Raw genomic sequence first — 16409 nt, 5'->3', positions numbered from 1 at the left:
GCTACTTGGAGATGCTACTTGGAGGACTTCAGTCTACTCTCTTCTACATGCTGCAAGACGGAGGCTGCCAGAAGCGTAGTCTTCGATAGGACTAGTTATCCCCCTCTTATTCTGGCATTCTGCAGTTCAGTCCACTGATATGGCCTCCTTACACATATACCCATGCATATGTAGTGTAGTTCCTTGCTTGCGAGTACTTTGGATGAGTACTCACGGTTGCTTTCTCCCCCCCTTTTTCCCCTTTTCTTTCTTTCTGGTTGTCGCAACCAGATGCTGGAGTCCAGGAGCCAGGCGCCACCGTCGACGACGACCCCTACTACACCGGAGGTGCCTACTACTACGTGCAGCCCACTGACGACGACCAGGAGTAGTTAGGAGGATCCCAGGCAGGAGGCCTGCGCCTCTTTCGATCTGTATCCCAGTTTGTGCTAGCCTTCTTAAGGCAAACTTGTTTAACTTATGTCTGTACTCAGATATTGTTGCTTCCGCTGACTCGTCTATGATCGAGCACTTGTATTCGAGCCCTCGAGGCCCATGCCTTGTATTATGATGCTTGTATGACTTATTTATGTTTTAGAGGCGTTGTGATATCTTCCCGTGAGTCCCTGATCTTGATCGTACACGTTTGCGTGCATGATTAGTGTACGATTGAATCGGGGTGTCACAGGCGCGGCGGTGTTGGATGTTGGGGATGCGGCGCTGATGGAGTGGTGGATGGATGGTGCGGCGCGGCTGGGATGGATGGATGGTGCGGCGGATGGTGCTCGTGGCTGAGTGGAGGAGCAGCAGGCGCACCGCCACGCCGGCCTGGCCGCGGCGGCGGCCGGTGGTGGAGAAGGAGGGGTGAGGGAGAGAGATGAGATGCCAGGCCTGATGGGGATCGGCTGCGCTAGGGATTTTTGATCCCTCCTCTGTTCTGTCTTTTTTTACTTTGGCCCTCCTCCTTTCTTCTTTCTTCCCAAGAAGATCCTCCTCTTCTTTTAGTTTGCTCCCCTACCTTACTTCTTTCCTTCACGCTCAAGCCTTGACGTATTTCTTTCACGCCCTTCTCTCTTCTCGTTAGCCACATAGTAGAAGTCTTGACGATTATAGTGCCTTTGCGCACTTTTCTGCAAAATAAACAATTCACTAGTCAACATTCTCTTTTATGATTATCATTCGAATATTCAACAAGTCATAGCAAGAATGGATGGATATATCTCAATAAAAGGTGAATTTGTGTGCCCAAATAGTATATAAGAAATGTGCTTATCAAGTTCCCCCACACTTAAATCTTTGCTTGTCCTCAAGCAAAGGAAAAAAATTGATGGTGACACAACTCACACTGCCTAGTAAAGATGCACTTTCTGATAGATAGTAATTCCGACAATACTGGAACTAAGCAAATGTACTCTACTGAAGCTAAATTGTGATAATAAATATTTTATAACACACTGTAAATGTTCCAAGTCAATGGCCTTGAGTCAAAGTGAATACTAATAATCAAGAGCTGGCTCTGTCTTCAGCCCTGAGATAAGGTGGGACCCCAAAATCAATTAGAAAAACAAGTTACTTATTGAATTTAAAGCACAAGTGATGATATTATATCAGTCTCACCAAAGGAACATACCACCGATCCCGAGAACATGGTATACACCTGGCTCGACCAAATTATTAGTATATTTTTTTTGTTATCTCCCCAAAGGAACATACCACCGATCCCGAGAACATGGTATACACTTGGTTCGACAAATTATTAGTATATTTTTTGTTATTATCTCCCCAAAGGAACATACCACCGATCTCGAGAACATGGTATACACCTGGTTCGACAAATTATAGCATTTTTTATATAAATTTTTTTACAGTCCAATCTACCAGATTTCACAAGCCACCGATCCAGGGAACATGACATGCTACTCTAGATCGATCAGACTTAAATTATTATAATTATTTTATTTAGTTATTAGAAAATTACTTAGCTTAAGTAAAATAGGAATAATTGAAAGAGGAATCCGTAGCTAATGGCACTGTTTTTCACATACTACAGATCCAGAGATCATAGCTACTACTTAAGTGCCACCAGTTACTTAGCTTAACTTGGGACAATCAGGCACAACACATCAATTCATTAGTAGGTTTCACTTAGACTCAAGGCATTCCCATTGAACATTTACATGGAGGTATAAAGTATTCATTATCACAAATTACCATAAGAGGAATACAGCTGCATAGTTTTAGTATTAAGAGAATCAACAATCTTCTTGGAGTGAATCCTACTTTGCAGTGAAGAGTAAGGTGTCACAATGCAAAAAGAGTTTCAATGCAATTAAATGCCAGTTCTCGTACTAAATTTTCTAAAGGTTGCTTCAAGTGGAACAGAATCACCTGGTATTTGTATACTCTTCTCTCCTACTTTCTTCTCTCCACTCTTCTCTGTTTGTGTTCCCTGTTTGTGCTCCCCTCATCGCCATGCTCTGACTCCACCAGGATCCCAAGGAATGTCACCTCGAACCTGGTCAGCATGTAATAAACAGTGCAGTAGCAAAAGCCTGAAATAGGACTCACACAAACAACTACAAGTGATACGGTCGATGCCCTCCAAGTCATCAATGGAATATCCAATTATATAAGCATAACTATAAAGCACATGTTTAGGATGGCAGAAATCAGCATGGTCAATACTCACACGAGGATGACATTTATCATTAAGCTCAAGACTGGCATGAGGAAAGTAATTGTGATCATCACAAATGAGAGCAATGCCACTAACAGGGTATATATCATCATATCCAAGCAAATGAGTTTTCAAATCAATCTTAAGTGATGGTATCATGTAATGCAAGGTGGTAGCAAAGAAATCACAAGGCATCATGTCATCAAGAGGATTGAGTAAACCTGACACATCATGCTCTGGTATGAAAATAGGCAAATGAATCTCATGTTCTTCATCTTCATCTACAGCAGCTTCTTGTACTTCTTCAGGAGTAATAGATGATGAATCTTCAACTTGATCACTTGGGAATTGCAGCTCTTGACCATCTTGTTCCTTGTCTTCTAGTTCATCTTCTTCAATCTGAGGTATCTCTTCCTCTGGACTCTCGCTATCTTGCTCAGCTGAATGTGACAGTGTTGAAACCTCACACACCTCAAGGGATATCCCAGCAACACTCAACTCAAGGAGGGAAGAGATAGTACTGCCAGCGTTGATGTTCTTCTCAATCTTCCTTACTTCTTCCACTAGCTCCTTTCCACTCTTAATCTTCTTCATTTCCTCTAGTATAACCTTCCTGATAGGATCATCCTCGGCACTCCAAGTGAACTCGAGACTCAAAAGTGAGAGCTTGTCTATGTCATCGAACTCATCTTTTGTGGGCACTTGCACATGAGATTGCACAACAGGTGCTGGAGTTGTTGGTTGACCAAATGGAGGACCATTTAACTCCATTGGACACATCTCCTGGTGCTGTGGTATATGAGTAGGAGCTGAATGGAATTGTTTTGGTGCATAGTTGTGACTCTCCTCATTGTACCCAAATCCCTGCATATGATTACTAGAAGCAAACGATGAGATCTCAGGGTTATTGCTCCTATATGACATATTCTGGTTTTCAGGCCACCCATGTGTGTAATTGTTTTGGTATGAGCTATGCTGTTGAGCGAAGCTCATGCCAAAACAATCCGGAGGATGGGAGTAACCACGTTGACATTCAGCGGGCGAATGGCCCTGAAATCCACAAATATGGCAGGTAGGACCAACATAAGGATAGCCTCTAGAATAAGGATCATAAGAGCTAGGCCTATCCTCAAAAACTCCTTCTCGCTGCCGAGCTAAATCATCTAATCGATGGGAAATCTTACCTATCAGTTCTTGAACACTTTCCGTGTTGTTTGTAGTGTTGCTCGCATAAGCCTGATGATCTGAATAGTAAGCCATAACCGAGAGGATAATCCAACCTGCAAAAAGGAAAAGAAGACAAAAAGATACTAACTAGAACAGGGGTTAGTGTCTAGAGATATATCACAAATATATAAAGCACAAAAAGGAAACAAGCTAAACCTAGTCTAAAGCCTCACACAAACGCTCGACGCTAGTCCCCGGCAACGGCGCCAAAATGATCAATTATAATATAGCGGGGTTTTTACGCCCCAAACTACGGATGTCGTGTTCTCCACAAGGACTAGGCGACGACGACTATGCTCGGCTAGAGCTAGGTAACACAATTTTAAGAGATGAATGCAGAAAATAAAAACTAAACTAACAAGGTCGTTCCCAAAGATCGTCGACAAAGAAAATGCAAAAAAAATACAGAAAGGTTCAGATTATCTTCAACAATCGTTTTGGTATTTTCTATATGCTTGAGAAATTAGCACACTAACACAGGAGAACATCATCACTCAAGAGAATCAACAAGACTAGAACACATGGATTTATCTAACATGTACAGAGAGAAGAATCATGGATATAGGACAGTATATAAATGTATCACATCACAAACATACACATATGTATATATATCATAGGTACTTAACTAACTATTAACTAGAGATCAAACACAATCACACATCTGACTTCACAAAGATCAATCTCAATATAAAATAAAAGCACAATTTGTTATAGTGAACTAGCTGACATACAGACACATATAGAACTGATACTGATTTGAATATGGTTGATCTAGCATCCACAAATAACTCACAGAAATTACACACACATGCATAGAAAGAGAGGGAGGAAGAGAAAGAAAGAGAGCAGCAGCAGTTTGCGGGTGAAGAAGCAGTAGAAGCAGCAGGTTCAGAGAAGGAACTGAAGGAGTTGGAGAAGAAGATTAGGAGCAGTAGCAGTTCAGCAGGGGATTCAGAGTTCAGAACCGCAACAACTGTAGAACAACAGCAGGTCGTTTTCTTCAGTAAAGGAACAACAGCAAGGAAGAGTAATGTGAGCAGCGTGGGGATTGGAGCAGAAGCAGCAGCAGGAAGTTGAGAGAGCAGAGGAAGGAAGAGGGAGTTGGCGATGGTGGTGGTGTACTGGTGGTTTGGAGGATGGAGGCTGCTGGTGGTGTGGCGCAGCGGTGTTGGATGTTGGGGATGCGGCGCTGGTGGAGTGGTGGATGGATGGCGCGACGCGGCTGGGATGGATGGATGGTGCGGCGGATGGTGCTCGTGGCTGAGTGGAGGAGCAGCAGGCGCACCGCCACGCCGGCCTGGCCGCGGCGGCGGCCGGTGGTGGAGAAGGAGGGGTGAGGGAGAGAGATGAGATGCCAGGCCTGATGGGGATCGGCTGCGCTAGGGATTTTTGATCCCCTCCTCTGTTTTGTCTTTTTTTTACTTTGGCCCTCCTCCTTTCTTCTTTCTTCCCAAGAAGATCCTCCTCTTCTTTTAGTTTGCTCCCCTACATTACTTCTTTCCTTCACGCTCAAGCCTTGACGTATTTCTTTCATGCCCTTCTCTCTTCTCGTTAGCCACATAGTAGAAGTCTTGACGATTATAGTGCCTTTGCGCACTTTTCTGCAAAATAAACAATTCACTAGTCAACATTCTCTTTTATGATTATCATTCGAATATTCAACAAGTCATAGCAAGAATGGTGGATATATCTTAATAAAAGGTGAATTTGTGTGCCCAAATAGTATATAAGAAATGTGCTTATCACGTAAGTATTTCCCTCAGTTTTTGAGAACCAAGGTATGAATCCAGTAGGAGGCTCCTCAAAAGTCCCACGCACCTACACAAACAACCAACGCAATAAAGGGGTTGTCAATCCCTTCACAGCCACTTGCAAAAGTGAGATCTGATAGAGATAATATGATACGATAAATATTTTTGGTATTTTTATGATATAGATTGGAAAAGTAAAATATGCAAATAAAAGTAGATTGAAAGCTTATATGATAAGAGATAGACCCGGGGGCCATAGGTTTCACTAGTGGCTTCTCTCAAGATAGCATAAGTATTACGGTGGGTGAACAAATTACTGTCGAGCAATTGATAGAAAAGCGAATAATTATGAGATTATCTAGGCATGATCATTTATATAGGCATCACAGCCGTGACAAGTAGACCGACTCCTGCCTGCATCTACTACTATTACTCCACACATCAACCGCTATCCAGCATGCATCTAAAGTATTAAGTTCATAAAGAACAGAATAACGCATTAAGAAAGATGACATGATGTAGAGGGATAAACTCATGCAATACGATATAAAACCCATCTTTTTATCCTCGATGGCAATAATACAATACGTGCCTTGCTGCCCCTGCTGTCACTGGGAAAGGACACCGCAAGATTGAACCCCAAGCTAAGATGTAACGCCCCGGATACAACTTTCCATATTCGTAACTCCAACTCTTGCCTTTTCCGGAGATGTGATATTTTATTTTCCTCCGTTGTTGGGTTTTTGTCTTTTGTTTTTGCATTTTGTTCATGTCATGCATCCCATCTCATGTCATTATTCGTATTACATCGACACTGTTTTCAAAACTAGTAGCCGTTCGTTGTTGCCGCTTCTTCCTCGCCTCCGTTGACCTTTCTTAGACCAACCGTTCTTTTGTTGCCTAACCGTTTGAACCCCTTTGCACAGTGCAGACCCCCTAGCGCGCGTCCAAAAGTTGTCCGAACCCGACCCGGGCTGTCGTCACCGTTGCTTTCCGATCATCCCCAAATATCTACAAAATATCTCCGTTTCCTTAACTGGACGTCCTAACCTATATTTTCTCAGCCGTCCCATTAAAATCGGAGGGACCAAATGCCCCTAAACCAAAACCCACCTGCTATAAATAGATGCCTAACCCTAGATCCTAGGGGCTTGTCCCATCCATTCCCCTCATTGCGCCGCCACCCACTCCCTCGGGATCCTTCCCCGACCATCCTCCATCTTCCTCGGGATCCATCCCGATCCAAAAATCCATCGGGCCAACCACCTCCTCCTCCCTGTCCGGTCCAGAGGAGTGGATCTCCTCCGCGCCCACGCCTCCTCGCAACCTTCTTCATCCAAGGCCGCCCTTCCTCGCATGGACCTGGAGCCCGATGCCCTCTGCGCCTCGATCTCTCCTCACCTGCAAGACCAGCGCCCCTTGCCTGCCTCGTTCCCATGGCTGCAGCAGCCGAGTAGGAGACCCCGCGCCCGAGCCTTCCCTCGTCCAGGAGGTAGGAGCCCGAGCTCCTCGATCCCTCCTCGCCGGAGCACACCGCCGCTAGCGTCCTCGACCTAACCAGGCCTCATCTTCGCGCCTCCGGCGTCGCCGCTGGCAACCCCAGGATCGGCCTCCTCCCTGCCTTTCCTCCTCCTTCTCGTACTCCCCCTCCTCTCTCATTTTTCCTCTCTCTCCCTGTCCAGGAACCCAGGCAGTAGCCATGGCGCCTTGTAACCAGAGCTCCCGCTGCTGCGCCATGTCGTCGCTCCTATGCTTCGTGCGCCGCCCCGTTTGAACGCCAGCTTCAGTCCCTCGTCGCCACCGCTTCGCCGGATGCCTCGTCATCGGTGAGCACCCCAGCAGTGCTGCCCTGCTCCTCTGCTTTCTTCTCTCCCGTCCTCTACCTTTCCCCGTCGCTCTCCAAGCTTTCTGAATTTTTTCTTCAGTTAACAGTAGCCTGCCTCGACTCCTCGATCGTGGATCCCTTTCGCCCTCGCTCCGTTCCCGTGGGATCCAGCCTGATCTGGCCGGAAAGGGCCCTCATCCGCGCCCCTGCCAAGATCGCCTCTTGACGCCAAGCGCCGCCGCTGCTGGACGCCCCGCGGCGTCGACCTGCTGTCAGCGCCGGCGCATCCTCTGCTTCACTTGCCTGGATGCAACCGCTCGCCTTGTTGACTGCGCGAGCCTCGTCAGCGCCTCTTTGCCTCGCAGGCCGAGGCCCAGCCTGCTCCAGCTCCTCAACCGGCCTGCTAGACCTCCACCACCGACCGGGCCCCCAGCGCCTGCCTTTTTTCCCTTCTGTTGGGCCTGCTCCAGCTAGTTTCGGCCCGTGATGTGTTTTTTTCCTTGCCTGCGAATTTACACATTATCCACAGACTGCAGTTTTTCAGAAAAACCCTCAACATCATGCGTATAATAATTCCAGAACCGTGCATCGGATTAAAATGTTTTAAATATGAAAAATGCTTAGAATTTTATCTAGTTTCATAATCTGCTACTTTCATCTATGTTTGAAATGTTTAAAATGATGTTTGTTAAAATTTGCTCAAATGCCATGTTAAAATGATTTATTTCATAACTAAATAACCGTAGCTCCATTTTAAATAAACTTTATATGTAAATGGGGTGGAAAAATGCCTAGTTTAACTTGGTGCACCTTATTTTGCTGTTTAACAACATAAAATATGTTTTAGGGCAGAACAGTACCAAATTCAAAATATGGACATGAGGATTTTCCGGAATTGTTGTTTGTTGTTCCGGCCTCATTTAAACTTTCCTAGATAGGTAGTTTTCATATGCTTCACCCCTTCCTATATTTAAAAACATTTAATATTGTTGGGTACATAAACAAGAAAGAACTAAATAAGTGATGTGGTGTTTTGTCAATATGCAACTCGTTGCATATTGAGCTCCACTTAATTTGTAGTATTGTTTGTGCACTTTGCCATGCCATGCCTCATTAAACCGGACATGCATCATACTTGATTGTGCATCATGCCATGATTATGCTTGTCTGTTTACCATGTTGTTTGCTTCTTTCCGGTTTGCTTCTCTCGTTAGCTTCGGTTTCGTTCCGGAGTTGTGAGGATTCGTTCGACTACTCCCATCCGTCTTCTTCATGGACTCATTCTTCTTCCTAGCGGGATTTCAGGCAAGATGACCGCTACCCTGGATCTCACTACTATCATTGCTATGCTAGTTGCTTCGTTCTATCGCTATGCTGTGCTACCTATCTTTTGCTCTTCAAGCCTTCCAAATTTGCCATGTCAGCCTCTAACCTTTTCACCCGTCCTAGCAAACCATTTCTTGGCTATGTTACTGCTTTGCTCAGCCCCTCTTATAGCGTTGTTAGTTGCAGGTGAAGTTGAAGATTGCTCCATGGTGGACAAGATTATGTTGGGATATCACAATATCTCTTATTTAATTAATGCATCTATATACTTGGTAAAGGGTGGAAGACTCGACCTTATGCCTGGTGTTTTGTTCCACTCTTGCCGCCCTAGTTTCCGTCATACCGGTGTTATGTTCCTGGATTTTGCGTTCCTTACGCGGTTGGGTGATTTATGGGACCCCCTTGACAGTTCGCTTTGAATAAAACTCCTCCAGCAAGGCCCAACCTTGGTTTTACCATTTGCCTCACATAGCCCTTTTTCCCTTGGGTTTCCGGAGCCCGAGGGTCATCTTTATTTACCCCCCCCCCCGGGCCAGTGCTCCTCCGAGTGTTGGTCCAAACTAGAGCCACTTGCAGCGCCACCTCGGGGAAACTTGAGGGATGGTTTTAGTTGTACGTAGTGTTCATTCGGTGTGCCCTGAGAACGAGATATGTGCAGCTCCTATTGGGATTTGTCGGCGCATCGGGCGGCTTTGCTGATCTTGTTTTACCATTGTCGAAATGTCTTGTAAACCGGGATTCCGAGACTGATCGGGTCTTCCTGGGAGAAGGAATACCCTTTGTTGATCGCGAGAGCTTATCATGGGCTAAGTTGGGACACCCCTGCAGGGTATAAACTTTCGAAAGCCGTGCCCGCGGTTATGTGGCGGATGGGAATTTGTTAATGTCCGGTTGTAGATAACTTGACACCAGATTCGAATTAAAACGCATCAACCGTGTGTGTAGCCGTGATGGTCTCTTCTCGGCGGAGTCCGGGAGTGAACACGGTTTTGGGTTATGTTTGACGTAAGTAGGAGTTCAGGATCACCTCTTGATCATTGCTAACTTCATGACCGTTCCTTTGCTTCTCTTCTTGCTCTCATTTGCGTATGTTAGCCACCATATTTTGCTTAGCCGCTGCTGCAACCTCACCACTTTACCCCTTCCTTTCCCTTTAATCTTTGCTAGTCTTGATACCCATGGTAATGGGATTGCTGAGTCCTTGTGGCTCACAGATTACTACAACAACAGTTGCAGGTACAGGTTATGTGATGATCATGACGCGAGAGCGATGTTTACTTGTTTTGGAGTTCTTCTTCTGCTTCTTCTTTGATCAGGGGATAGGTTCCAGGTCGACAGCCTGGGCTAGCAGGGTGGATGTTGTTTGAGTTTCTGTTTGTGTTCCATCCATAGTCGAATGTTGATCTCTTGTATGATATTGATGTATTCATGTGGCACTTATATGCCTTGTATGTACCCCCATCTATTATGTAATGTTGATGTAATGATATCCACCTTGAAAAAGCGTCTTCAATATGCGCTTCTATCCTTGGTGGGACCTTCGAGTCCCTTTAGGATAAGGTCGCATCTTGGGCATGACAAGTTGGTATCAGAGCCTCGACCGACCATAGGATCCCCCTTGATTGTTGGCCGTTGTTAAGTCTAGAAAAAAACTATTTTGAGTCTTAGGATTATATGTATCGGAGAGTAGGATTGTTTTTACTCCTCAGCCCCCTTCGTCGCTCTGGTGAGGACTCTTGACGTAGATGTTTTGTCTTTCCTCTCCTCAACTTTCACTAATTTTTTTAGGATCACGCGGGTATCTTGGAATCGTTCCGATAGTCCTGTGACGAGAACATTGTTCTTGGTGCCTCCTGACATTTAGGGGTTGTGGCAGTGTCCCGGGGAGTTGAGCTTCAAGGTGTTGTCCTCACAATTTTATCGTTGCAGTTCTGGAATACCTGAGTTTTGCCGACATCGAAAATCTCTTTTATGCAGTTGTTGGTGAGATAACCTCGACGCCACCCAGTACTGGGGAGTTCGGGAGTATTGCCATAGCTCGTATAACGGATGCTTTTCGAAGGTTGAGGTACACGATTTCCGAAGGTTTCTTGGTTATGTGTTGACGGATGGATACATCTGGATGTAGGGATTGTTAGTTTGGGTGAGATATATTGCTTCCCCTGTATCCCCAACACCAGATTGCATAACCAGAAAGTTTCGGGAGTTTATAGGTGGGAATTCAAGTAGCTCCTAGAATATCTTTCCGACAGATGCCTGATATGGGATTGGGTAAATCTCTATCATATGTATTTGTTCCGGCTTATTTCTGCAAGCCAATCCTTTGTTTTGTTTTGAGTTGTGGTATTTGAGTTGCTTCAATGTCAAGTGTTGATTCCATACCTTTCAAGTGGTGTTCTCATATTTCTATGGGAGTACTAATCCTTTTGATCATCGAGATTGTCATGTCAATTCTTTCCAACTGGCGTGCTTCTCTTCAAGTGGATCCGATCATTTCAACATTTGTGAGATCAATTCTAAGTTTTCTCAACGGTATCCGTTTCATCCGTCCCCAAGTAACCTTTGTTTTCCCGCCCTCCCACCCTTTTTCTTCAAGGACTCAGATTTCGTAATCATGTATCCTTTTATTTGTGGGATGTCTCTTCATTCTTTTCTTTCAATGTTCTTATCCGGTGATTTCCCATGAAGATGCTCAACAGTTTCAAGTTCATCATCCTTCATTGTTGTTTCTTCTCTGGTGGATCCAATTCAAGCTTTCGATACTCATCATATTCCTTTCCTTGTTTCTAATGCTTTCAAATGCCAATGCACCTCTTAATCATTCACTTCTTCCTATTCATTTGTTCTGGAGTGCTGAAGATATCTCACAAGACTGGTGTTTCCATTCTCAATCCGTTCAAGATATCTCGAGGTTGTTACCTCATTCAAGCCATTTAATTCAACCGGTGCAATCTCCTTTTCAAGTAATCATTTCAACGATGTGTTTCTTTTCAGCGGGCCCTAACCCACAGGTCTTTTCCCAGGATCTTACCTGACTCTTCTAATTATTCAGGAGCTATTCCCAAATTCTTTTCAAATTGTGACGTAAGAATGGATTCCATCAGTCATATGCCTTGTCCAAGATCGCTCAAATTCTTTTCATCGTTAGTTCAACCTTTCTAATTTTCTCCCGGAGTATCTCAACAATTCATGGTGGTTCTCATCATCATTCTCAACATTTGAAGACCGAAGAAGAGTCCCTCTTAAATCCTTACCCGTTCTTCCAAAGATGCGTAGTTCAAGCTTGATGCCATCCTCTCATAATTCTTTTCGATTGTAAGAATTCTTTTCAACCATCCGGAGCATTTCAGGAGTTGCTTCCTTTCTCGATCATCTGAAGGCCATCATTTCTATATATTACTCATTCTCAGCTTTCAGCTGTTGTTCTCCAAATCTTACCGGTGGATCGTTCAAGTATACTCTTTAATCAGTTCATGTTCTCTTCATTCTCATGTATCTAAATCCCTTCAAGTATCTTCATTCGTTTTCAAACTCTTTCCAGTGAATTGTGCCCTTGCTACTCTCTTTTCCAATTTTTACGATGGTTCGTTCGACATTTCACTTCCTTTGTTATCATATCAATTCACTCGTTGTTTCCAATCCCACCGGTGGTTCCATCAATAACTTCTCAAGTTCGCGCTATATCTCTTTTAATCCTTTATACGAGAATAAGTAATATGCAAAATCCATTGCTTGCCATCAATTTAATTTGATGAAGGATAAGCATACAATAAATCTTATTCTTATTTCCTTGAGGTGATTCAATTCTTTTCTTTCGGAGATTGTTCATGACGAAGTAATTCTCCGTTCTAGTGTTTCATCTTTTCCTTTTCCAGAGTTCCAAGTTTTCTCGATTATATCGTCGCGATGCTCCATCTAATTCATTGCAAGGCTTCACCTGGTGTTTTCAAGTTCTCTTTCTTTTTATCATCCTTTTATTACCGGAGTTCTTCATGGAGGATCTACATGGTGGTTCATCAAGGATTTAATTCCTTCTCAAAGTGTTCGCCAAAACTCTTATTGGAGGAGCTCAACCATTCTTCATCTTGCGTTCTGAACTGCAATTCTTCTCCATTATCTTTTGAGGTGGTGTTATGTCATTCTTGACAATTTTCCTTCATGTTTCAAGGTTCACAAGTTGTTCAGAATGAGATATTTAAACCCATCATTTTCTCTTCGTCCAGGAGAGCCTTTGCAACCCGTCAATCTCTTCATTGGAGTTATCTTGGGTCATATTTCACCTAAGCCTTCCCTAAGGAATGTTGCTATTTATGGTGCTTATAAATGACCCCAAGTTCTTCATTTATCCTCCCGGTGAAATAAGTCTCTCGTCTCTTTGTTGACCTCAATCCAATCTATTGTTTCTGTTAGTGGCAGAATTTCACCTCATAATTTTGAGACGTTTTTCATAAGCCCACTACAAGCTTATTCATTTCTTGTTGGTTTTCCAACAACTCTGTTATAACCTTCTTGGAAGGGCGCTTTCCAACTTCTCTTGTGGCAAAAGTTGTCATTTTCTTCTCCGTCCCTTTATCCCAACGGTCTAGCTTCTATTCTTTCGTTACGGAGGCATTGTGATGTTGTGCTCTTCACCCATCACCTTGTTTTGTGAGGATTGTGTTCTTTTCATGCTTATCCATTTAACCGGCATGTTGTGTTATCTCTTCAAGTTCTTTCATCTTGTCAAGTTTCGCCTCTATTTTCAACCTAAGTGTTGTCTGAAATCCTTCTTACCCATTATGCCATTCTTTCAATAGTTCCGGAGGCAGTGTGTTGTTGATTTCATCAAGTATCATCCCATCTTCTCTAGTTCATGTTCTATTCCTTTCATGTTCAACCGGAGTGCTGCCTGAATTCTTCCTCTCTCATCTTGTTTTAACCGGAGTGCTTTCGAATTCTATCTTATCCATTAAACTCTTGATTCGTGTCTTTGCAACCATCAAGTTCTCGTATCCCTTGTTCCTCTTTTCTAACGTAGTGTTTTCAACTTTGTTCATCTTCGTTGTTTTCTTTCTATCATTTTGCTCAACCTTTCAAGGTTCTTTGGTTTCACTCATTGGTCGAAGAAGCAACTTAGTTTACCTCTTATCTTCCTCTTCCTTTTCCCTCCGGTGCCATCCTAGATCTCGGGACGAGATCCTCTTGTAGTGGTGGACTGTTGTAACGCCCCGGATACAACTTTCCATATTCGTAACTCCAACTCTTGCCTTTTCCGGAGATGTGATATTTTATTTTCCTCCGTGGTTGGGTTTTTGCATTTTGTTCATGTCATGCATCTCATCTCATGTCATTATTCGCATTACATCGGCATTGTTTTCAAAACTCGTAGTCGTTCGTTGTTGCCGCTTCTTCCCCGCCTCCATTGACCTTTCTTAGACCAACCGTTCTTTTGTTGCCTGTCCGTTTGAACCCCTTTGCACAGTGCAGAACCCCTAGCGCGCGTCCAAAAGTTATCCGAACCCGACCCGGGCTGTCGTCACCGTTGCTTTCAGATCTTCCCCAAATATCTACAAAATATCTATGTTTCCTTAACTGGACATCCTAACCTATATTTTCTCGGCCGTCCGATTAAAATCGGAGGGACCAAATGCCCCTAAACCAAAACCCACCTGCTATAAATAGACGCCTAACCCTAGATCCTAGGGGCTTGTCCCATCCATTCCCCTCCTTGCGCCGCCACCCACTCCCTCAGGATCCTTCCCCGACCAGCCTCCATCTTCCTCGGGATCCATCCCGATCCAAAAATCCACCGGGCCAACCACCTCCTCCTCCCTATCCGGTCCAGAGGAGTGGATCTCCTCCGTGCCCACGCCTCCTCGCAACCTTCTTCATCCAAGGCCGCCCTTCCTCGCATGGACCTGGAGCCCAATACCCTCTGCGCCTCGATCTCTCCTCACCTGCAAGACCAGCGCCCCTTGCCTGCCTCGTTCCCGTGCCTGCAGCAGCCGAGCAGGAGACCCCGCGCCCGAGCCTTCCCTCGTCTAGGAGGTAGGAGTCCGAGCTCCTCGATCCCTCCTCGCCGGAGCACACTGCCGCTAGCGTCCTCCACCTAACCAGGCCTCGTCTTCGCGCCTCCGGCGTCGCCGCCGGCAACCCCAGGATCGGCCTCCTCCCTGCCTTTCCTCCTCCTTCCCGTACTCCCCCTCCTCTCTCATTTTTCCTCTCTTTCTCTCCCTGTCCAGGAACCCAGGCAGCAGCCATGGCGCCTTGTAACAGGAGCTCCCGCCGCTGCACCATGTTGTCGCTCCTATGCTTCATGTGCCGCCCCGTTTGAACGCCAGCTTCAGTCCCTCGTCGCCACCGCTTTGACGGACGCCTCGTCATTGGTGAGCACCCCAGCAGTGCTGCCCTGCTCCTCTGCTTTATTCTCTCCCGTCCTCTACCTTTCCCCGTCGCACTCCAAGCTTTTTGAATTTTTTCTTCAGTTAACAGTAGCCTGCCTCGACTCCTCGATCGTGGATCCCTTTCGCCCTCGCTCCGTTCTCGCGGGATCCGGCGTGATCCGGCCGGAATGGGCCCTCGTCCGCGCCCCTGCCAAGCTCGCCTCCTGACGCCAAGTGCCGCCGCTGCTGGACGCCCCACGGCATCGACCTGCTGTCAGCGTCGACACATCCTCTGCTTTGCTCGCCTGGATGCAACCGCTCGCCTCGTTGACCGCGCGAGCCTCGTCAGCGCCTCTCTGCCTCGCAGGCCAAGGCCCAGCCTGCTCCAGCTCCTCAACCGGCCTGCTAGACCTCCTCCACCGACCGGGCCGAAGCCCATGGGTGAGGCCCCCAGCGCCTGCCTTTTTTTTCCTTCTGTTGGGCCTGCTCCAGCTAGTTTCGGCCCGTGATGTGTTTTTTTTCTTGCCTGCGAATTTAGACATTATCCAGAGACTGCAGTTTTTCAGAAAAACCCTCAACATCATGCATATAATAATTCCAGAACTGTGCATCGGATTAAAATGTTTTAAATATGAAAAATGCTTAGAATTTTATCTAGTTTCATAATCTGCTACTTTCATCTATGTTTGAAATGTTTAAAATGATGTTTGTTTAAATTTGCTCAAATGGCATGTTAAAATGATTTATTTCATAACTAAATAACCGTAGCTCCATTTTAAATAAACTTTATATGTAAATGGGGTGGAAAATGCCTAGTTTAACTTGGTGCACCTTATTTTGCTGTTTAACAACATGAAATATGTTTTAGGGCAGAACAGTACCAAATTCAAAATATGGACATGAGGATTTTCCGGAATTGTTGTTTGTTGTTCCGGCCTCATTTAAACTTGCCTAGATAGGTAGTTTTCATATGCTTCACCCCTTCCTATGTTTAAAAACATTTAATATTGTTGGGTACATAAACAAGAGTGACTAAATAAGTGATGTGGTGTTTCGTCAATATGCAACTCGTTGCATATTGAGCTCCACTTAATTTGTAGTATTGTTTGTGCACTTTGCCATGCCATGCCTCATTAAACCGGACATGCATCATACTTGATTGTGCATCATGCCATGATTATGCTTGTTTGTTTACCATGTTGTTTGCTTCTTTCCGGTTTGCTTCTCTCATTAGCTTCGGTTTCGTTCCGGAGTTGTGA

The 16409-nt window shown here is 45.0% G+C and overlaps 1 protein-coding gene across 3 annotated transcripts; it reads right to left on the bottom strand.

Annotated features, from left to right (window-relative positions):
• Positions 1-576: 576 nt before the first annotated feature.
• LOC119339309 lies at positions 577-5561 on the bottom strand. Of its 3 annotated transcripts, none has more exons than XM_037611417.1 (2): positions 2368-5561; positions 577-1109 (listed from the first exon to the last, which is right to left on the bottom strand). In XM_037611417.1, exon 1 carries the CDS (start codon positions 3914-3916, stop codon positions 2444-2446), a length of 1473 nt encoding a protein of 490 aa, XP_037467314.1. In that variant the 5' UTR covers positions 3917-5561; the 3' UTR covers positions 577-1109; positions 2368-2443. The 3 variants fall into 3 exon arrangements, with proteins under 3 accessions (XP_037467314.1, XP_037467316.1, XP_037467315.1); XM_037611419.1 differs by lacking the exon at positions 577-1109 and having other exon boundaries at positions 2057-3533; positions 3841-5561; XM_037611418.1 differs by lacking the exon at positions 577-1109 and having other exon boundaries at positions 2058-3706; positions 3841-5561.
• Between the last annotated feature and the right edge of the window lie 10848 nt (positions 5562-16409).

This window comes from Triticum dicoccoides, chromosome 7B, assembly GCF_002162155.2.
Source record: "Triticum dicoccoides isolate Atlit2015 ecotype Zavitan chromosome 7B, WEW_v2.0, whole genome shotgun sequence".
NCBI classification, from domain to species: Eukaryota; Viridiplantae; Streptophyta; class Magnoliopsida; order Poales; family Poaceae; genus Triticum; species Triticum dicoccoides.
Note: the sequence above shows the minus strand (reverse complement) of the source record. Positions and strands in the feature narration are given on the sequence as shown.